Source organism: Sciurus vulgaris (genome assembly GCF_902686455.1).
Source record: "Sciurus vulgaris genome assembly, chromosome: 17".
Taxonomy (NCBI): Eukaryota; Metazoa; Chordata; class Mammalia; order Rodentia; family Sciuridae; genus Sciurus; species Sciurus vulgaris.
Genome location: NC_136478.1, coordinates 12,862,558 through 12,885,876, shown reverse-complemented (window position 1 = coordinate 12,885,876; position 23,319 = coordinate 12,862,558). Strand labels below are relative to the sequence as shown.

General features: G+C 39.9%; 1 protein-coding gene across 9 annotated transcripts in view; it reads left to right on the top strand.

The window, feature by feature from the left end:
- The window catches only part of HYDIN (HYDIN axonemal central pair apparatus protein), a 427,212-nt gene that overhangs the window by 206,732 nt on the left and 197,161 nt on the right, over positions 1 to 23,319 (top strand). For all 9 annotated transcript variants that reach the window (XM_079117081.1, XM_079117080.1, XM_079117074.1 and 6 more), the window contains 3 exons: positions 14,592 to 14,830; positions 17,553 to 17,826; positions 19,851 to 19,994. In XM_079117081.1, the coding sequence (XP_078973207.1) occupies positions 14,592 to 14,830; positions 17,553 to 17,826; positions 19,851 to 19,994 (657 nt within the window). The remainder of the gene's footprint in view (positions 1 to 14,591; positions 14,831 to 17,552; positions 17,827 to 19,850; positions 19,995 to 23,319) is intronic.

Below are 23,319 nucleotides of genomic sequence, written 5' to 3'. Positions count from 1 at the left end.
ATAGTGCACCACGATCAAGTGGGTTTTATCCCAGGGATGCAAGGTTGGTTCAACATCCGGAAATCAATAAATGTCATTCACCATATCAACAGACTAAAAGTTAAGAATCACATGATTATTTCAATAGATGCAGAAAAAGCATTTGATAAAATACAGCATCCCTTCATGCTCAAAACACTAGAAAAAATTGGGGTAATGGGATCATTCCTTAACATTGTGAAGGCCATCTATGCTAAGCCCATGGCCAATATCATTTTAAATGGTGAAAAATTGAAAGCATTCCCCCTAAAAACTGGAACAAGGCAGGGATGCCCTCTTTCACCACTTCTATTCAACATTGTTCTTGAGACTCTAGCCAGAGCAATTAGACAAACCAAAGAAATTAAAGGGATACGAATTGGAAAAGAGGAACTCAAACTATCCATGTTCGCTGATGACATGATTATATATTTAGAGGAACCTGGAAATTCCACCAGAAAACTTTTAGAACTCATAAGTGAATTCAGTAAAGTAGCAGGTTACAAGATCAATACTCATAAATCCAATGCATTTTTATACATAAGTGATGAATCTTCAGAAAGAGAAATTAGGAAAACTACCCCATTCACAATAGCATCAAAAAAAAATAAAATACTTGGGAATCAATCTCACAAAAGAGGTGAAAGACCTCTACAATGAGAACTACAGAACACTAAAGAAAGAAATTAAAGAAAACCTTAGAAGATGGAAAGATCTCCCATGTTCATGGATAGGAAGAATTAATATTGTCAAAATGGCCATACTACCAAAAGTGCTATATAGATTCAATGCAATTCCAATTAAAATCCCAATGATGTACCTTACAGAAATAGAGCAAGAAATTATGAAATTCATCTGGAAGAATAAGAAACCCAGAATAGCTAAAGCAATCCTCAGTAGAAAGAGCGAAGCAGGTGGTATCACAATACCAGATCTTCAACTCTATTACAAAGCAATAGTAACAAAAACGGCATGGTATTGGTACCAAAATAGACAGGTAGATCAATGGTACAGAATAGAGGACATGGACACAAACCCAAATAAATACAATTTTCTCATACTAGACAAAGGTGCCAAAAATATGCAATAGAGAAAAGATAGCCTCTTCAACAAATGGTGCTGGGAAAACTGGAAAACCATATGCAACAGAATGAAATTAAACCCCTATCTCTCACCCTGCACAAAACTGAACTCACAATGGATCAAGGACCTCAGAATCAGACCAGAGACCCTGCAGATTATTGAAGAAAAAGTAGGTCCAAATCTTCAACTTGTTGGCTTAGGAGCAGACTTCCTTAACAGGACTCCCATAGCACAAGAAATAAAAGCAAGAATCAACAACTGGGATAGATTCAAACTAAAAAGCTTTCTCTCAGCAAAGGAAACTATCAGTAATGTGAAGAGAGAGCCTACAGAGTGGGAGAATATCTTTGCCAATCATACTTCAGATAGAGCGCTAATATTCCGAATCTATAAAGAACTCAAAAAACTCTACACCAAGAATACAAATAATCCATTCAACAAATGGGCTACAGAAATGAACAGACACTTCACAGAAGAAGATGTACAAGCAATCAACAGATATATGAAAAAATGTTCAACATCTCTAGTAATAAGAGAAATGCAAATCAAAACTACCCTAAGATTTCATCTCACCCCAATTAGAATGGCGATTATCAAGAACATAAGCAACAATAGGTGTTGGTGAGGATGTGGGGGAAAAGGTACACTCATACATTGCTGGTGGGGTTGCAAACTAGTGCAGCCACTCTGGAAAGCAGTATGGAGATTCCTCAGAAAGCTTGGAATGGAACCACCATTTGACCCAGCTATCCCACTCCTTGGCCTATACCCAAAGGACTTAAAATCAGCATATTACAGAGATACAGCCACATCAATGTTCATAGCTGCTCAATTCACTATAGCCAGATTGTGGAACCAACTCAGATGCCCTTCAGTTGATGAATGGATGAAGAAACTGTGGCATATATATATACAATGGAATATTACTCCGCCATGAGGAATGACAAAATTATGGCATTCGCACGCAAATGGATGAAATTGGAGGATATCATGCTAAGTGAGATAAGCCAATCTCAAAAAACTAAAGGACGAATGATCTTGCTGATAAGAGGATGAGGACATACGGGGGGAGGGGGGGAGTAGGAGGGGTTAGTGTTAGGGTTAGTGTTAGGGTTAGGGTTAGGTTTAGGGTTAGGGATAAGGAGGGTGGTAAGAATGAGGAAGAAAGGAATGTACAGAGGGAAAAGAGGGGTGTGATGGGAGGGGGGAAGGGAAAAAATAACAAAATGAATCAAACAACATTGCCCGATGTAATTTATGATTTTTAATTAAAATTTAAAAAATATATATATAAAAAAAATCCACATAGATACAGTCATCTGATACTCAGCAAAGGTGCCAAAACCAGAGATCAAATGTTCTCTCTAACATGTGGATGCTAACACATAATGGGTGAGGGGGTAGATGTTCAATGGATTAGGCAAAGGGTAAAGAAGGGAATGGAGGGAGGGATAGGAATAGGAAAGACAGTGGAATGAATCTGACATAACTTTCCTGTGTACATATATGAATATACCATAGTGAATCTTCACATCATGTACATCCACAAGACTTGGATCCTAATTAGAATAAGATATACATGTTTGTGTAAACATGTCAAAATTGACTCTACTGTCCGTGTAACTAAAAAGAACAAATAAAAATATACTAAAAAATGTGCCAAAAACATACATTGGAGAAAAAGATAGCTTTTTTAACAAATGGTTCTGGGAAAACTGGATATTCATATGTAGAAGAATGAAACTACATCCCTATCTTTCATACTGCACAAAAATCAGCTCAAAGTGGATCAAAGATGTGGGAATTAACTTTGCAACTACTAAAAGAAAACATGGGTTCAACCCTCCAATATTATTGGCTCAATATTACTGACTTCCTTAACAAGACCCCTAAAACTCAAGAAATAAAATCAAGAATCAATAAGTGGGATGGCATCAAATTTAAAAATACTTCTGCACAGCAAAGGAAACAAGAGTGTGAAGAAAGAACTTACAGAATAGTAGAAAATATTTGCCAGCAACTCCTCCAACAGGGGATTAACATCCAGAATATATAAAGAACTCAAAAAATTCAACACCAAAGAAAAAACAAATAACTCAATCAAAAAATGGGCAAAATAACTAAGCAGACATTTCTCAGAAGAAGAAATTACAAATGGCCAACAAATACATGAAAAATGTTTAATGTTCCTATCAGTCAGGCAAATGCAAATCAAAACTACATTGAAATTTCATCTCACTCCAGTTAGAATGGCAATCAGCAAGACTACAAATAAAATAAATGCTGGCAAGGATGTGAGGAAAAAGGTAAACTCCCAACATTAATAGAACCACAATGGAAAGCAGTATGGAGAGTCCTCAAAAAGCTAAGAATGGAACCACCATATCACTCAGCTATCCCACTCCTCAGTATTTATCCCAAAGATCTAAAATCAGCATTCTGTAGGAATGCAGCCACATCAGCATTCACAGCAATTCACAATAACCAAACTACGGAACCAGCCTCAGTGCCCTATAGCAGATGAACAGATAAAGAAAATATGGTATGTATACACCATGGAGTTTTACTTGGCAATCAAGAAAAATGAAATTATGGCAATGGATAGAACTGGGGAATATCTTGCTAAGTGAAACCAGCCAGACTCAGAAGGTCAAGGGTTGTAAGTTTTTTCTCATACATAGAAGCTAGAGCAAAATAAGGGGAAAAAATGGGGGAAGATTCCATAGAAGGAAGTCAGTGGAGTAAAGAAAGGGAATAGGGACTGGGGATATAGCTCAGTTGGTAGAGTGCCTGCCTCGCATGCACAGGGCCCTGGGTTCAATTCCCAGCACCACAAAATAAAAAAAAGAAAGAAAGAAAAGAAAGAACAGGAATAAAGGGGAGGGAGAAGGGATGGGGAAAGGGAAGAACTACAAAATAAAATTGACAAGATTGTCATGTACATACATGAATATGCCACAGTGAATTTCACCTTTATGTGTATCTATAAAGCACCAATTAATAAAACTATAAATAAATAGAAGGAAGACTGGTAGAGTAGAGACGGGAACAGGGCGAGGGAAAGAGAAAGTGCTGGGCACAGAAGTGGAGCAAACTATATTCCATGCATGTATGATTAGGTCACAACGAGCCCCACTATTATGTGTAACTAGAATGAACTAATAACAAAACATTTAAAAATACATTTTAGACACACAAGTCCTCAAGAAATTTACAATCCACACTTCCTCCCTCAGAAGGCTACTGAAGAAAACTCTACCACACTGAAAAAGGCGACCTGCAGGAAGGCACAGGATGGTCCTGCATGGCGTCCTAGGGGACGCCAGCCATGTCTCAGGCCAGAGAGCAGCCTGTGCAGAGGAACTGGGGAACACGTGGCTCCAGGGCAGATCTGTCTCCAGGAAAATGGAACTGATAGAGAAATATCAAGAGGCAGTTTGCGCCTTTGGTGGAGTCTGGGGATGAGACCATGATAGACCGAAAACCAAGGGAAGATAATAATTTCTGGGAACTCTAAATTGTGAGGGGGGGGGGGGAACAGGAAATGTAGCCATAGAACATTTTTTTATGGCTCATCTGTGAATAGTATTTGCATACTCATAATAATGTAAATGCAAATATGTATCTCACCAAAAAGTAAGTTAATATTTGGAGGACAGGGGGAAGAGAGTAAAGGACAGAGAAAGAAAACAAAGAGAAATAGAATAGAATTATTATTATCTTCCAAAGGGGAGAAGTACCTATTTAATGTCCAAACTAAAACAATGAAGGAGTAGAAGCAGATTAGCTAGAGCAGCCAGTACCAGGGCGGGAGTTGGGGGGAGGGAGATGCTCAAAGAACTAGCAGTGACTGGTTGTGTTCAAGTCCAAGAATCAGCGTCTTGGCAAAATAGAGTGGGTTCAAAGGACTACTGTTTTCCACAGTGTGCATTTTCTGGAACCATTTGACAAATTGAATTACATATATATATATATATATATATGTACATTTGATAAAAAGTAAAACAAAAACATTAAAGTCTACATAGTCTGCTACCATTTATGGAAGGACAGGTATATATGCAGATATGTTTATTTTTTCTTTCTGTCACAAAGTGTATCTGGAAGGCAACATAGAAAACCACGAACGCAGCTCCCTCTGGGGATGGGGACTAGTGACCACGCACAGGCATGAGAGAGAGACCTCGCCCTTTGAAGAGTTTCACACCATGTACATGCATTCTTGAATCTAAAAAAGATTTCTGAGAAAGATAAAAATTGGAATGCTTTTGAGGCAGGAGGGCAGAGTTAAAATTAAATAGACCCTAAAGAGAAAGAGTGACCTTATCCTTTTAGAAGAAATACTTTATTTGCTAAATTTAAGTGTGTGTGTGTGTGTGTGTGTGTGTATGTGTTGTGTGTTGTGTACGTGTGTCTTATTACACACATAATATTATCCTTATAGAGCAAAAAGGCAAAGCAAAGAAAAATCTTAGTCAAATTTTTGGTGTGCAACTTCTGAAATTTTTCCTGTGAATGAGGTCTATGTGTGTATTCCTACCCTTTTGTCAGCTATTTTCACTCAAGATGTATCATTATCCCTTTTAATATGAGTTATTAAGGAACGTTCCTCTACAGATCATCTTTACTGACTGATTTTATTGCCTTATCTTACTCCAGCACAATTGATTTAACTAACCCTCTCCCAGTGTTTCAGAACTTGCTATAAACAATGTTTGTCTTAATTACAGCTCACATCCTTAACTGTTTCCTTTGACTAAATTCCTAGAAACACAATTGCTGTTGTCAAAGGATAGAAACACAAATAAAAGTCTTAGTACATCTTATGAATTATCTCCCAGAAAACTGTACCAATTTATATCCTAACCCCCAACAGTGTTGAAGAACATCTCCCCCAGTCTCTCTGTCCTCCTTCCCTCCCAGACCATTGCTAACATTTTTGGTTTTACCAAATCTCGCAAAACTTTCAAAAAGTTTTATTGTTATTTAAGTTTGTGTTTCTTTAGCTTTCTAGTAAAGCTGGGCATTTTTCATATATTTGTTGGCCAACAAGTATTATTTTTGAGCCCTGTCCCCATTCCTGGCACTGTGCTGACCAAGGGGAGAGAATAAAGGTAAATAGAATGTTTATTTCTTTGGAGTTCACAATCTCACAAAAGAAACGAGCACACAGATAGTCAGGTTAAAATGTGTAAGCACGGAGGAGAAAGTGATGAGTTCTGTCAAATGCAAACTCATCACCGTTGAGAACATTCGAGTGGTGACTTGAAGGCTAAGAAGGACAGAGAAATGGAGTACATTCCTGAGAGCAGTACCTTTAGACACAGTGATGATGCTCAGCATATTGGGGAAGGGAAATGACCTGGTATCCTGGGAAGCAAGTCTGGTAAAGGCATGGGGGCCCTCGTATGAAGACTGTGGCTACATCTTCCAAATCAGGCCTATCTGGCACACCAGTCCTGATTGCAGGCTGCCATGTTTGCAGAGGGCCTGCGTGACTCCTCAAAAGGAAGTAAGATTCTCTCCCCTACCAGGATTCACACAAAATGATATATACCTCAGACATTAAAAGTGAGCTCATAGATGGATCAAACAAAAAAAGTGACAAATGTCCACCCCTTTGGAGATCTATGAACTCTGGAACCAGTATGTAAAGTTTGGAGTGAGGGTATATATGTGCATTTTTCTGTAGAGAGGTTTGTGGTGTTCTCAAAGTTGATAAAAGGTACTACCACTGAGCCAGATAGTGGGGAGCCATCCATAATCTCCAGCAGAAGAGCACGGAGTCAGATCTGAAAAGATACCCCTGTCACAATGTGGGCTGGGGAGAGTGCCAGCAGGAAGGAGAACTGGACAGGAAGTTTTGGAAGATAACACAAATGTGCTAAACAAGGTGCTAGATGCTTGGTACCCACTTTATTTCATCTTCAAGTAGCACATTTAACGGATAAGGAAACCAAAGCCTAGATTTTTAAAATTAGCTCAAAGTTAGTGGACTACAAGTGGCAGGGTCCAGAGCTGATCACCAGGCCATGTGACTCTAAGACCCACACTTTTAATTGTGACCCTGAACTGCCTCCCTTGTTAAGTTCTTCTGCACCTCATCTCTGAATTACCAGTTACTTATTTTAAGCAGCAAAGTGACTCACTTCAGTGAGAACTATATGACTAGAGATACCATTTAGATGACAAAAAGGAGACAGGCCTTGGTAACTCTTCATTGTTCTTCTTTCACAAAAAAAAAAAAAAAAATTGATCATCCACTGAGTTAATAGTATAAATCCAAAGAGATCCCTCACTCTGTATGTTAGTTCCTGTTATTATTTGCTTCCTCTCATTCCATGGGAGGAAATTCTTGCAGATTTCAATTGGCAAATGAATTATTTTGAAGAAAAGTGCAGAGTGCTACTTTGTTCAGGCTTCATAGTTGCTAGCAATACAGAAAAACAGGTCCGTCTGAGCATATTCACAATCTCGGTTATTGTTGATGTGACATGTGCAAACAATAGCCTTCACGTCTGCCTTTCATGGTAAATATTAAATACACAATAAGGAAACTCATAAAAGCTCTGGCCTATTTACCTTGGGAGCCGAGCACTGCCTAAGTACTGCGCTGATGCCCTATTGCCAAATAAAAAGCAAATGTTATCTTCAGATATGTGAAACCTCGGAGGGAAGGGCTCAGCACTAATCACCAGTGGGCACAGAATTCTAAAAATTGCCAAAGAGCACGAATTTTCCATCTTCACAGCGTCATGCACCTGCATGCACACACACATCTCCTGATGTGTTATTCATGGTCTGCTGAAATGACTGGCTTTCTAGACCCTGTCCACAAAAAAAAAAAAAAAAAAAAAAAAACAGAGGCAGGTATTGCTGAAGCTTTTGTAGAAGGCTTGTTTTTATCATCTTCAAAATATATATATGGAACCTTGTGCTCCTTTTCTATTTCTGGACAACAAATTACCACAAATTTAGGGACTTAAAACAATTCTAATTTATTGTGTGTCTATATACGTTAGGAATCCAGGTGTGGACTGCTGGATCCTCTCCTTAGGATTTTAAAAGGCTGAAATAAGAATATTGACTGAGCTGAATTTTTTTTACCAGAGGCATGGTTAGGGAAAGGCCCATGACTAGCCTCTTCAGGTTCCTGGCAGAATTAATTTCTTTGCAGTTGAATGATGGAAGCCCCTTTTCTTGCTGGCTCTCAGCAAGGACTGTTTCCAGCTGCTTCTGAGCCACGCACTGCTCCCTACAACAGGGCCCCTCCCATAGGCCTTCTTTTGCTTGGCATAGCCTCACTAGGAAGAGCCCAGTCTGATTAAAGTCAGCATGTTAAAGCCAACTGATTTGGGATCATAACTACATCTAAAAATCCTTTCCCAGCAGTGCCTAGATTTGTGTTTTTGACTACAAGACAATTGTACCCCGGGAGATAGATATCTTCTGGGCCATCTTAGAATTCTGCCTACCACAAACCCCAACATGGTTCTTATCCAACAAATATTGTAATCTTTTATTTTTCAGCAAACACTATTGAGCCCATCATTAGATATGACATGGGGCACTTTAGACTTTGGTGATAAAATCACCAAAATGATAGCTATCATTTGTGAGGACTCGCTCCGTTCCAGATACGATGCTGAGTTTTCACATGCATGACCTCCTTTAGCTGTCACCAGAACTCACACAGAAGACACAGTCTCCTGAGCTACAGAGGAGACAACTGCAACTGGACGTGGCTAAGTGACATGCCCACAGTCCAGTCTGGGAAACAGCAGAGCAGGGATCGAACCCACATCCCTCTCCTTTCAGAGCTCTCTATTCTAACCTAATTCCTTTCGTTGCTGTCTTGCTGTATTGTGGGTTTTAAAAGGTTATGAAATGTCCCCTAACACTCTGATGACAATCATTCATCTATGTCTTCTTCAGCCTAAAATGTCCTGCTGATAACAGAAAATGTCACGCAGACTAAGTCCTCCCTAAGAGCAAAGGACACACCTAAAAGTCAAATACCAAATGGACAAACAGATCTAGAAGTTTATAGCCTGACTTGTAGGGATGGCCCAGGGCCTCAGCATTAGCACCGTAGTGTGCCTTGTTCTTCGAGTTCTGTGATGTATTTTTCTGTCTGATTTTGTGCCAAGCATTGATTAATAAGCTTCATCAAAAAGGAAACTCACCAATTCAGCCCTGGAAAGCAGCCTCAGGTCTTCTTTCCAAAGCGGTAACCTGTGTCAGCAGGAACCAGAATAGCAATGGTACACACCCCCTGACGTGACACGGCACTCATGCCGTGACATCCTCGCTGCATCGTGAATAGAGGACCGACCTGTGCAACTGGCTGGAAGAAGAAAATAAATGGTTGGAGTGGGGAAGATGACATTGACGATACCCTGTCTGAAATGCATCTCATTTTTGATTTAAAAAAAGAAGGAAAATGACATTGATTTATGTCATTTTTTAAAATTTGTTCTTTTTTAGCTATACATGACAGTGGAGTGTATTTTGACATATTACATGTACGTGGAGTATAACTTATCCTAATTAGGATCCCAGTCTCATGGTGGTACATGATGTGGAGTTCACTGGTGGTGGATTCATATATGAACATAGGAAAGTTATGTATTAATTATAAGCTGAATCTCAAAAATAAGCAAAACTATGTAGAACACTCTAAGGCCTGAAATTTGGGGAGAAAGTCCAATGAATTGAGCTCCTTTTGCCTCGAATGTTCTTGTTTTTTCTCGTAGCTCTCCTATTTGTCCTAACAACGGATGGATGTGAACTCTGGGCCCACGATTCTCTTTAGATTTGAAATGCCAAGTTATTCTCCCACTTGAGCCCTTTGCTTTTCAAAAGTTGATATTTAGGAAAGTTGGAGTTGGGAGAGTGCCTGGGGATGTGGCAATGGACAGAATTGACCAACAAGGTAGTTTTAGCAGAGAGGAGCTACCAGCTAACCACGCCCATTTCCCTTTGCTTTGGACCCAGAATAAGACTACATTTCTCATCTTCCTTGGAGGTTGGGTGTGGCTACTTGACTGAGTTCTGGCCAGTGGAAGTGGACACAAGTGATATGTTCCACTTCCAGGCTTGGCACACCAAATCCTAGCACATCACCCTCCATTCTCCTTCTCTACCTGTTGGCCAGCAGCGAGCCAATGTCCAGAGTATCCTGGGAAGCCACAAGTTAATTAAAAATGTCAGAATCTTTTTAGCTGAGGTCCTTGATTGACTGACTGACTGAAACAGAAGCCCATTCTCACCCACCAATTGGAATTCATTTTAATGTGTCTTGTTCTTTGGAATCTGTGATATATTTTACTGTCGGCTTTTGTGCCAAGCTTGATTAATAAACTTCATCAAGAAGGAAACTCACCAACTCAGCCCTGGAAAGCAACTTCAGGTCTTCTTTCCAGAGCAGCTATAAGAAATAAGCTTCTTTTATATTAAGCCATCGAGCATCAGAGGTCTTTCTGTTATAGCAGCTACCATCACCTTATCTAAAATAGCTGCTTGGAATATAAAGACTGTAAGTAAGAAAGGAGAAGGGCTGGTTACTCAGGCATGAAAAATCTATTTCCCTGTATTGCTTTGATTGTGTAGGTCAGACTGAAACTGATATAAGTCAAGAACTCCTATCTACTGTAATAAAAACTTTAGATGAAATGAAGCTACTTTATCCATTTAAAAATATCTATAGAAAATTGAATTTGCATTTATAGCTCTTTTAGAATCCATTTTAGTGTTTCTACTTTGGGACTATTAAAAAATTGGGGGGAATAAATTAAGAAGATACATTAGAATTTATGTCTTTGAAACTAAATATGAAAAGAATATTGTAGCATCAGTTCTTGTAGTTTCTCCTGCCAATAATAATTGACCTACACTCCTGAAAACTAAATTTATGATGATTATTATCTTTTACTCATATGTTACCATACAGTTATAAACAAATACATTTTCATGTTCTGGAAAGATAGCCTTTGCTTACTTCTTTCTTTATATTTTAATACTCTGCTAGGACTAAGTTTCTTTGAGTAGGGAAGTCACAGAGAAATTTTTGAAAAACATATTGAGTCATGCAAGGTTTAGGATTTTTTCCACAAGTGCCCTTCAAATATGGACAATTATCATACAAGTACCTCCATCCAGGTCCTAGTTTATCTAGTAGAGTATGTGATGTTTAATTGTGCTTCTCTATTTCTATGCCCCAAGGGATTCAAAGATCCTAAGTAATAATAAGACTCTTGACTTACAGTTAAATCTATAATTTCCATTATTACTGAAATTAAAATAAAATTTCCTCCCATCATTCATCGACATCCTCATTATGTACAATTTATAATCTTGAAAAATTCTTCTTTGCTTTACTTAATTCATTTAAATTTTAAAATGCAATTTACTTATTTCCCATGTAGCCTTTCAAACCAGAAGGAAATGTAACTAGCATTCTGGTCTAATACAATTTATCCTTCATTGCAAATTGGGAAATTGGCATTTTTATTTAAGTATTAGATTCTCCTCAAATAAGTATCTATGAGCCAGTTCCTAAGAGAATGACCATTGATTGGGGCCCCCTGACCAAATTCAGTTTCTGAATCTGCACTGGAGCCAGACCTGGATTTCGATAATGTTCCAAGGTAACTGGAATGTCATCCTGTGAGATTCTGTCCGGCTGCAGTCTCTAATACGTAACTGCAATCTGCAATGTGCATTCTTATCAGGCACAGAGATCACTATGCAGCTCTATTCGAAATCCAACCCACGCCTGTCAGGAAGTGTCTGGTTTACAGCCTCCATAACACCTGAACCCCCATCCAGTTACATGTGGTCTCACGTTTCTCCTTTAGTTCCTTTCACTAGAAATACACCATAGACATTAAATGGAAGGAGGATGATTTTAGCCTGGAGTGTCCTCTAAAGTTGAGCTCAGAAGTAAATTTTACATTTGTTTTTAAATACATTGTTTTCCTCCATATGCTTTATTTTAAAGGGCTTCTTCTGAGTCATTATGCTAAATGGGAAGCCAACGAGGATATACCAGGCAACCATTGAGCTCTTCTCCAGTGAACTGGAGAGTTTGGATTTTCCTCTGAGTCATTATTCTGGAAATTTTTAGATGATCTCCACAGCTCTTATTTTTTAGCTTTTTCCCAATGCAAATTGGTAATCACTAAATATTTTCTATGACAATTAACCTACACATTACTTCTGAGTGATGTGTTCCCCAAAATAAACAGAACTGTCAGAATTGATTTAGAGAAAATAACAATCAAAATAGGGAAAGGATGTTTCTTATTAATTTTGAGATAATTGTTTATATATACAATTATAGTAGAGTAAATTAGAGTTTTTAATCAATAGTATAATGTAATTAGAACGCACCACTTGGTAATTAAGTCTAATTTCACATTTGGTGGAAAATGAAAATGCATGTGGTATATTTGTCACAATCAAAGGGTTCTGGTATCTTCTACTCTGAAAAATAGCTTGTTCTTTAGATGTCCCAGGGGCACTGTGGCCCCAGCCTCCTTCTGACTTGTATTTTTGTTGTTTAGGTGTTGGTTTCCTTGAATGTCATCACTGTCAGTTCCTTAGGGGAAGATGATGTGCTTTGGACATTTTTGTGTTGTGGGAAATACAAAAATGCACCACAGGGTCATTGAATATGTGTTTGTTCTATTTACTTGAAAAGTCCTAAAAACAACTTGCTTATTAAACCTGTAGATACCTCAAGGGACTGGGAGGAACAGCTAGTAAGGTGAATGTCACAATCATAATTGTAAAATCTCCTCAAAGGCTATAAACCTTGTAAGAAGAAATGTAAAATACCAGACATGAACCCTAAAATACAAAATACAAAATTAAGAACATAATGTATGTGTTTAACAACGTATTAAACACAGCTGAAGAAGGAATTAGTGAACTGGAAAATAGCTCAGAAGAAACCATCCAAAATGAAGCACAGAGAGCAAAACGCAGATAAGCAGATAGGAGAGAGAATATCAGGAAGCCACATACATGTATAAATGGAGCCCTGTGAAGACAGGAGGAAGAGAATGAGTCAGAAGCAATATTTAAACAGACAATGGCTGATAATATTCCAGAAACAAAAGATCTCAAACCAAAGACTCTGGAAAGATAGCAGATTCTAAGCAGAATATGAAAATAAATTCAGACCTAGATATATTGCAGTGAACCTCCACTATAAACATTCTAAGACAAGGACAATGTTGTTAAAACGGTGAGAAAATAGATAATCATCAATGAAGCAGAAGTTGTTTTAAATTTTAATAAAATGCTTATGGCATAAGTCTTTTTTCTGATTTGATACTACAACCTTACTTTGGAGTCTTATTTGTGATATAGGAGGTTTTCTTCCAAAAGTGGGATGCAGGATTTGAAAGGCTGTTAAGCAAAAGGGGTAGATTCAGTTTAACCTATATAGGTCCAAAGAAGTGGACTAAAACCCAGTGTGTAGAAGGTCCAAAGAAGCACATTTCTACCTCATATAAAAAAGAAACATCTAATGATTTGAGTTGTTAGTCAAATTACCTTGATAAATAAGTGAGTTATCTGTCATCAAAGAATTTGATTAAAAGGCTAATGCATTCATTCCTTTGTCAAATATTTATTAAATATCTATTATGTGCCAGGCATAGCTATAACTGCTGGGGATGTATCTGTGAGCAAGTAAACACAAACAAAAGTCCAAAGTTCCTTCTAAGTAGGGATTATATTGTAGTTCAAGGAGACAGACAGTGCCCATGGTAAGTAATTCATGTTAGAAGATGGTAAGTGCTAAGGAGAAAAGTAGAGCGAAATGAAAGTGGCCAGATTTTCTGGAGGTGGGTATGTAGTTTAAAATGTGGTGGTCACAGTCAGTGTTATTAAGAGGAATTTTTTTAACAATGACCTTCAGAAAGAAAAGGAGTGAAGAACCAAGCAGTTAAAGGGAGTAGGTTGGTAGGTGTCACTTTCAACTCCACAATTCAGGCACACCATGTATTTCAAATTGTTTGGAATTTTGGTGAATGAAATTCTATTAATTATTATGAAGTAGAACAAAAGCTTTTCGTCTTCACTATAATACTAGAAGCTTTGCATTTGAAAATGTTTCTTTTAAAATTCTAAATTCCTTAAAAATTTCTATTGCTATCTCAGAATTTGGAGATTAGAGCAGATAATTAATCTAAGCTTGTTAGTGAACTGGGTTGTCATCATGGGAAAAAGATGTGAAGAATCTTCACAGAGCATTCAAAAGTAGAATCAGAGGTTTACTCCTCAGAATCATATTGCTTTTTGAAAAAAGAAAAGCCAACAAACATTCAGCTGCTTTGATTCCAAAGAAAAAAAAAAAAATGTTTGCCTCTGATGTTGAATTCTGTGGTACCAGCCATTTGAAGTACAGAGGGCTTTGACATGTGCAGAAGGAAATGCCAAGAATATCTTCCCTGTTAACTTGTAGTCTTGTGTTGCAGGCACACGAAAAGTCCCTTTGGACCATTGAACCCCAAGGAGGCACGGTTCCCGCAGAAGCAGATTTTCCACTGACGTTGACTGCCAACCTGAATGACATCGTGACATTCAAAGATGCAGTCATTTTGGAAATTGAAAACAGCAGCACGTATCGGATTCCTGTCCAGGCTTCAGGAATTGGCTCTACCATTGTTTCAGATAAGCCCTTTGCACCAGAACTCAACTTGGGAGCACATTTTAGGTAAGGAAATACCATGAACCAGTTTTTATAGATTTCACATTTGTTGCATCAGCTGAACATCACCCCTATTTTGGAAAATCGGTAACTAGAACTGTCCTCCTCAGTCCCTCTTCTGCCCCATCCTCACTTTCCCCCATCCTGTAGGATACCTTGGCCACAAGAAGGCATTTCCTAGTCATAAGTTGGTTCTATTCTCCAAGCTGTGTCCCTCTTCCCTAGAGAAAGGGATGGTTTGTAGGAAGTGCACTATTCTCTCAAACTCACAAGGGACTTCTCTGTGATGAATTTGGACTTTCAAACATGATTTCTCCTCTTTGATTCCAATATACTACTAATCCTTCTGCATACAGATTCATCTTAGTGGTAAACTAAATAGAGCATATCTGGAAAGGAAAAAAGTTATTACGACTATATCTTATCGGGTTTTGCAAAGCCATAGCTTTTTTGATGTTATTTCTCCCTCGTGCCTCCCCACTATAGTGCCAACGATTGAGATGGCTACAATTGACTTCACCCAGGGAAAGCTAGAGGGTCTAAATATCTAAATAAAAGATGGTAAAGTATAGACACCTTCAAGCAGAACAATCTAGTATGGATATAAGAAGAATGAGGCTTGAATGCTGAGGGAGAGGGTATGTGTGGGGATTTTATTTCTGGCTCCTCGAGGGAGGTGTGCATTTATCAGTACTTCACTCCTGGGCTGGTACCTGTCTGTTGCATTACTGTGAACACATTACTGGGAACAGTTATATTTTTTGAGTAAAGTAGATTTAAAAAGTCTCTCTCTCTCTCTCTCTCTCTCTCTCTCTCTCTCTCTCTCTCGCTCTCTCGCTCTCTCGCTCTCTCGCTCTCTCTCTCTTTCTCTGCTTATTGGCCATAAGCTAGGGCATTTTGTCATTGTATCCCCATGCTTCTGTTTTTAAATTCCTTCAAGTACACTCAAATCTAATTACAAAAAACAGTATACCGCAAACTAGATTTAATTCCATGTTCTTAATCTACAAATAGTGTCAAATAGCCCCCCAAAGGATATTCCAATACTTGGCTGGAATCGGAGGGTTAGTCAACCATTTGCTATGAATACAAGCACATTGTGGTGGTTAGCTGCTGATTTCCCCTCTGCCTAAACCCTATTGTTATTCTTTTTGACATAAACTTATCATACCAGCAATAGCCAAAAGAATCCTCAAAAGTAAAAAGGGTAAACTGCAGCCCACAACCTACTTCTATAAATAAAGTTTTATTGGCACACAGCCAAATGTTCCTGGTTTGCACACTGTAGGAGCTGAGTAGTTGTGACAGAGACCATGTGGCTTCAGGTCTAAAATATTATGATGATTTTTCAGCCCTTTTACCAAAAATGTTGGCCAACCCCTGGTCTAAAGAAATATCCATAGGCTATCCCTTCTAATTGCATTTTGGGGGGCAGCTCCCTTAAATTTTCAGATCTTCTATTTCTTTATACAACAAGAGCTAATATAATACCCGTGTTTCTGTGATTATTGAAAGATATACTGTGAATAACTAACAGAAGCCCTACCTAGTTTATAAACAGTGTATATTACTTATTATACCATTACCCACAAAGTTAGACTTCCAGGTAAACATATTCCATTGAGCATTTCCTGTGGACACATACTGAGAGAGATGTGGTTTTATTTCTTCCGATTATTTATTTGATGCTTCAACTTACTTATTAGATGTCATTTCCTAAGGAGGAGGGGACAGGATGAAATCTCCAAGCCTAATAAAATTTAAAGAATAAAAACAGTCTTATGATGAGTTTTCTCCCCTGAAAAAAGTAGTCTATGCATCAATTTTTTTAAATCTCAAACAAAACACATTTGAATCGCCTCCAAAATCTTAGAAATCTCAGTTTCTATATAGAGCCAGACCATCAGGAGGTCCTTAAAAAAAAGTTGTTGAGGAATAGATAATGAAAGAGAGAAGGAAGGAAGGAAGGAAGGAAGGAAGGAAGGAAGGAAGGAAGGAAGGAAGGAAGGAAGGAAGGAAGGGAGGGAGGGAGGGAGGGAGGGAGGGAGGGAGGGAGGGAGGGAGGGAGGGAGGGAGGGAGGGAAGGAAGGAGAAAAGGAAGGAGGGAGGGAAGGAAGAAGGGAAAAAAAGCATGTTGAAAGTAGGTTAGTCTGAGGAGAATGCCCTGTCTAGAGGGTGTACTGGCCCACTTTTGTCCGGTCCCCCTGACCTCTGCTAAGGTCTAAAGAATATGCCTTGCTTGTCCTCAAAGTGCACTGGACATAAGCCCATCAGCATGAGACACTTCACTCATCAGTGGAGATTTACTCAACATATTTTGAAATATGCTTCTCCTTCAGTCAGTATTTCATTTTCCTTCACTCCTCAGAACCATTTCTCATTAATTAGAGTGCTTTCCAAAAGAACTGCTTCCACATGCCCTGTGATGTGCTCAGCTTGCTGTGGAAGACCGGGGATGGGTGGGGCCACTTTCCCACAGACCCACACCTAATGGTTGCAACTCTGGGATCAGACTAAGGTTCCCAACCCGAGGTCTGGGGGCCCTTTAGTAAATACCACCTTGTTCCATCACTGCAATAGCTGCTAGTAGTGTCCTATATTTAATTTAAAAGGAACGTCTTTTATGGTTCTCACTTTTTAAGTACTTCTGGAGGAGTCAATCCCAAGGGTTTAGAGCTGAGCAGAACATCCCTAAACTGTGCCTCCTCAACACCTGCCTCTTTTTCAGCCTGGACACCCACTATTACCGCTTCAAGTTGACCAATAAGGGACGTCGGATCCAACAGTTGTTTTGGATGAATGATGATTTCTGTCCCCAGGAGAAGCTGTACAAGAAGGGACAGATTAAGAAGAGACAGGCTGGTGGTCGCCGCCAGCCCAAGGACTCCCAGGAGCTAAGGGATCTAAGAAGCCCAGCGTTTCAGCTCCACCCTGTCCGGATGGAACTCTACCCAGGCCAGACAATAGATGTGATCATTGAAGGCTACTCTGCTACTCCCAGGGTAAGAGGACAGAACGTTTAGAAGCTGTTTTTCTCCTAAATAAACCTTGACTATGCTGTATCTGTTTCTTAGGAGAATCCCTTGACATTTATCTGAAAAAGGATGTGGTTCCTCAAGGATCATGTCCAGCGCTGAGTTGCTTACCAAGGCAGTGTCTGTTGCTTTCAGGGTTCAGTTCTGCTCTGTGTTCTGCTTGTTTCTATAGCTACCATGAACCCAACCTCAAAGGACCAGTGAAAGCAGGTTCTCATTCCCAGGGTAAACAGTGAATAGCCAGAAAAATCTCTGATAGAGGAATATCTAGTTTTCATCCAAAGCAGTTTTTCCCTATTAACATAGCAGTATTAATTTAACATTTATTCAAAAAAAAGTTTCATAGATACTCTGGGCTGCCCCCTCTATCCAGGTATGACAACCTCCCTGGTTTTCTCCCTTCCTATCTGACTATCACATTTAAAACTATAATATTTTATATATCAATGAAACAGCCATGTTTATTTTCAGCAGTTCAGAATATTTTGTTCTTATTTACGTTATCACCACACATTCAAGCAGTTCCAAACCGTCTGTCTTTTTATTATATCACCTCAGCGAGTTTAGAAACCACCAAAAACTTAAAAGAAAGAATTTTGAAGGCACTTAAGAGTCTCTCCCAGGCTGGAGACGTAGCTCAGTAATAGTTCGCTTGCCTAGGATTTATAAGGCCCTGGGTTCATTCCCCAACTCTGGGGGGGGAAAGTTTCTTCTGTCCTACAAATGCAGGTTTTATAAATGAGAAATGATACTTATTTAAGCTCCTGCTTCTGTCACCATAGTAGGAGGTAATACTGAATTTTATCCTCATAAAATAGGAAGCAGTAAGAAATTTGTCTCCCAGAGACAATATGAGAAAACTGGTCTCTTGCTTGGTCCATTTCTAGGGTCACATGTTTCATTTTATTTCATTTACATTATTTTTTCAGAGAACATTTTCAGGTAGACTACATCGCAGGTACGAAAAGAAAAAAAAAATTATCTGTCAGCATGAAGTCTATAATACACTCCTCTTCTCTGTCGTTTGGGGTATCAGCCAACATTTAGAATACGTGTCAGGTGACAAACACTGTGCTGGGCAGAGAGGATGCAGAAGTGAATAGAACACAGCCGCTTATCTCAGGACACTCCTGCCTGGAGCAGGGGACAGTTACAATGTGGCTGCCAAGAGTTAAGCATGTTTTTAAAAGGGATTACATCTGAGCTACTGGAGGACTAAATTCAGTTTAAGATTTGCTGAAAGCTTCCAAATCACACCAGGTAGTTGAATTCATTAACATCCCAAACCTGAGCATCCTTTGGTACAATTTCATGATTGAAATTCAATTTTGGTCCCTTCTACTTTATAAAAATCTGGACGCCTTGGGTCCAAAGAAACGTAAGTTTCTAATGCATGATATTTAAATACATAAGTACGAAAGGCAGAATTAATCCAACCGCAGTTTCCAACTCATTTGTTAAGAGATCTTATAACCACCATTGAACTATAAGCACCATGAAGATTTGTTTTTGGTTTTGTTTTGTTTTGTTTTGTTTTCTGCTACTGGGGATTGAACTCAGAGGTGCTTAATCACTGAGTCACATCCCCAGCCTTTTTTAATGTTTTACTTAGAGATAGAGTCTCACCGAGTTGCTTAGGGCTTCACTAAGTTGCTGCCCATGAAGAATTTTTTATCTGTTTTGGACAAATAGCTCATAAAATAGCTCCTGTTGCATAATAATAATGACAATCATAGTGATAATAATATATGTATATATGTAAATTGTGTCCTAAGGGGTAGTCAAAAATAAACAGAATTCATCACAGCCATATTTAACCAACCAGAACATAATTATGTGACAGAGAGCAAACCCTAAAATACACTATTCAAGGGAATGTGCTCTTCCCCTGTGTCCTTGGGCAGACAGTTTGGAATCTGTTTGCTCTTGATGGGTCACTAGGTTTTCTGAGTTACGGTTGTTCTGAAAAGGCCCATGTATCTTGTCTGCAGATAGTCAAAGAAAAGCTGGTGTGCCATGCCATCATTGGAGCCCAGAAGGGGAAGAGCCTGGTGATGGCTGTGACTGTCATCTGTGAATTTATAGCACCGCTCCTCCAGTTTTCCACCAAGCAGCTCACATACCGACTGGAGAAGGTCAGTAGGACTATGCTAGGGAGGGCTGGGTGCTCCGGCTCGGGGCTCAACATGTTCACATTTTCATTTGGGAAGCTAAATTAATGGAATCCCATTCCAGCCATTATCCGGCCGATGTTTTTTAAGCTTCAGAAGCCAGTATGTGTTCAACTAAACATTCTGAATCTAAACCTACAATCCTTTGCGATGGATATCCTACTTCCCTCGTTCCTGGTGCGTAAGACTAAAGTGAAGGGTATTCCAACGCACTGCACATGCTTTTCTGTTGAGTGAATGTTCATTTTACTTTGGGTAAGATGACTGTCACAGTAGAGAAAGGGTTGGAATATAATCATCAATAATTAAATAACCAGTAAGAATAGCTACCACTTATTGATTAGGCATTGAGTCATGTTCATTATTTGTATTTTCCCAATCATCCCTCACAAAATCCCTACGCAGTAGACTCTGTTTTCATTCTCATACAGGTTAAGCTATGTGGAGCCGCTAACACGGCTGAAGAACAATCAGCTTAAATTATCCGATTCAGCCTCTTCAATTTTTATGGCCATGTGTGTCCATGACTTATGGCCATTAAGGTCAGGCAATAAACGGGAGAGTCAGGGGCCAGGGGAGTGATGGGAATGGCTGCTGCCCAGGGCAGGGGTCCAGATGGTGAAGGGGTGGAGGAGATATCACAGTAGACTTGACCTACTCCTAGGCAAGTTTCCACCCTAGAATAATTTACCACTAAAAACAGGCATTTATGAAATGTCGGTTCTGAGTCAGGGACTGTGCTGGTGCTGAAAATCTGTTAAACAAGACAACATCACACAAGCTAAGAGCCTTGTCGAGGTCATAGACTGTGAATGAATTGTCAAAATGTAATTGTTTCGGTTCTAGTTATGAACATTGCTGTGCAGAAGAGGTGTGAGGTGCTGTGAGCCTACGGAGCGGGGACGTGGCCTTATTTGTCCATATGGCAGCTTCCTTGAGCAAGTGCCTCAAGTTGAGACTTGAAGTAAAACTAGAAGTTCATCTGGTGATGAGGAAGGGGAAAGAATTATGAGCAGAAGGGACAAGTCGTGAGAAGGACCTGGGAAAGGGCCTAGTGAGCATGAGGAACTGAAAGGCCACCCTGGACAGAGAAGATGCCAAAATGGTGGGAGGTCTCTGGAGGGAAGGCAGGGTCCAGGTGTGTGTGGCACCTGGGAGGCATGCTCAGGCCTTTGGGCTTCGTTCTGGTGGCCACTGGAGGGCTTCCCAGAGGAGAATGACACCGTGAGATTTATTCATTGAGATAGTCATGCTGGCGGCCGAGGAAATGTTACCAGGCCTCTCACGTGTTGGACATTTTGTTAGGAGCTAGAGAGACAGCAATGCCAATAGTCCTTCCCTGACCATGTGCCCCGCCCACTGGGAAGACCACGCATAACGGAAGCCACTGTTCCACCATCTACACCGTCATACAAAAGTGCTGGGTTTGGCAGTGTCTAACCGGTCGTGGGGGAATGCTCTGGGGTTCCTTCATTACCTGGAGGTTTGCAGGAGGGTGTTCAAGGCCAGTTATCCTGATAGCAGATATTTTGTTCATTAAAATAAAAGTCTGCTGAGCACCACCATGGCTGAGGTGCTCTGCGAGGAGACAGTAGGAGAGTTGAGAGGTACTCATTCAGTTCATATCAGCAATAGTTGCCAAGTGTATTAGACACTTACAATGTACAGGGCAGAAAGACTCAGCAAAGACCCTGGCCGAGCAGACCTGGGGCAAGGTGGGCACTGAGGAAGTCAAATCAGGCTCTCAGTGACAGCACAGGTACACATGAAGCTAACAAGCTCCATGAGCCACCTAGGAAGGAATACTATGAGGTTCCCTGCTGCAGTTATGAAGTTTCACGGCTCTGTGTTGAATTCTTCCTGTGTAAGTAATCAAGAAAGATATTTATTGGCAACAGCTGCCCGGAATTTGGTGGCATCATATTTTCCCTGAATGCAGCTATTCAGAGAGAATTCAGTGAATATTTATTGAATAGCTATTCTGTGTAAGACAGTGTATGTTAAATATTCAGCTTAGTTTCTTGCTGCTAGAACTTTCAATCCATAAACATAAAAAATGTGAGTAATGCTCCTTTTCTTCTCTTTATATCCTTATACCTTTTGGCGGGTGGGGGTAGCATATTTTGCTTAAATGTCTATCGTTTGAGTTTATCGCTATATTAAAATATGCAGATATTCTGAATACTGCAATAACTTCTTGTTGGATTAAAAAGGGAGTTGAACCACAGCCCCCTGCTGTTTGTTTTGATCCTTCTCTCCTTCCCCCAACAGCAGACGTTTGAAATCTCTCCTACCACCGTATTTTTCATCGTTCATTTCCTGCTCAGATTTAATCTACATCAGGGATGGGGAGGAAATGCAGCTTCATTACCCCAAGTGGGCAAGGGGACCTGTTAGGCCTTGGTTTTCTGGTTTAATTGTCTAACACCCAATTATCTGTTCTGCCTCTGTGTTGTCAGCTTGAGGCAGGGCATCTGATTTAGAATATAATGATCTGAGCCCTGTCTCTGAAAAGGGCTTTTCTATAACTGCTTCCTCAGGTCTGATCTACTTTATAATGACTGTACCATTCACAAGCCACGGAGATGAGACCACATCTCAGTGGGATTGAAAAGGTCAATTGAAACTTTCAGCCCCGTTTGCTTCATGAAGTTCTAGCAGCAAATTCTGTCGGCTGATATTCAGGGAGACAAACAACCCAGAGAGAAGGGGTCATTTTAAAATAGATCGGCTTCTCTGGGCTTCAGCTCCGTCTCATCACTAACCTCTGAATGGCCTCTTGCCAAAACCAACCAAGTGTGGCTTCTTCACTTCAAAGCCATCTGCAGTGACACAGCAGCCTTCAGGGAAGGTCACTGGGTAGACAGTTCTCCATGTAGCCTGTTACTCAGTAGGCCCAAATGTGCTGCTTCATCCCCCTCTAAATGGCAGTATGCAACCTGCACATGCGGAGTCCACGTGGTGTCCATGGTACCGTAGTAGAGGGAGGAATCAACAGCTGGCCTCGCATGGCAAATGCTAGGCCAGACCCCTGAAGTAACCCGGGGTATACACAGGAGGTAGTGGGGTTCTACTGAGGAAGGAGACTCAAGGCAGAAGATGCCAGCCACCCAAGCTCAGCCAAGGCTAGAGGACTCAGGAACCACTGTAGAAGGAAGACTTTCCTGGACAAACGCTGGAAGATGGAGTCAGATCTCAGTGTGAAAATGGGACTTAACTAAAATTAGAACAAGGTGAAAAGGCAAGTCAAGTCACAGAGGCCTGGAAAAGCAGGATACAGTTACAGGAA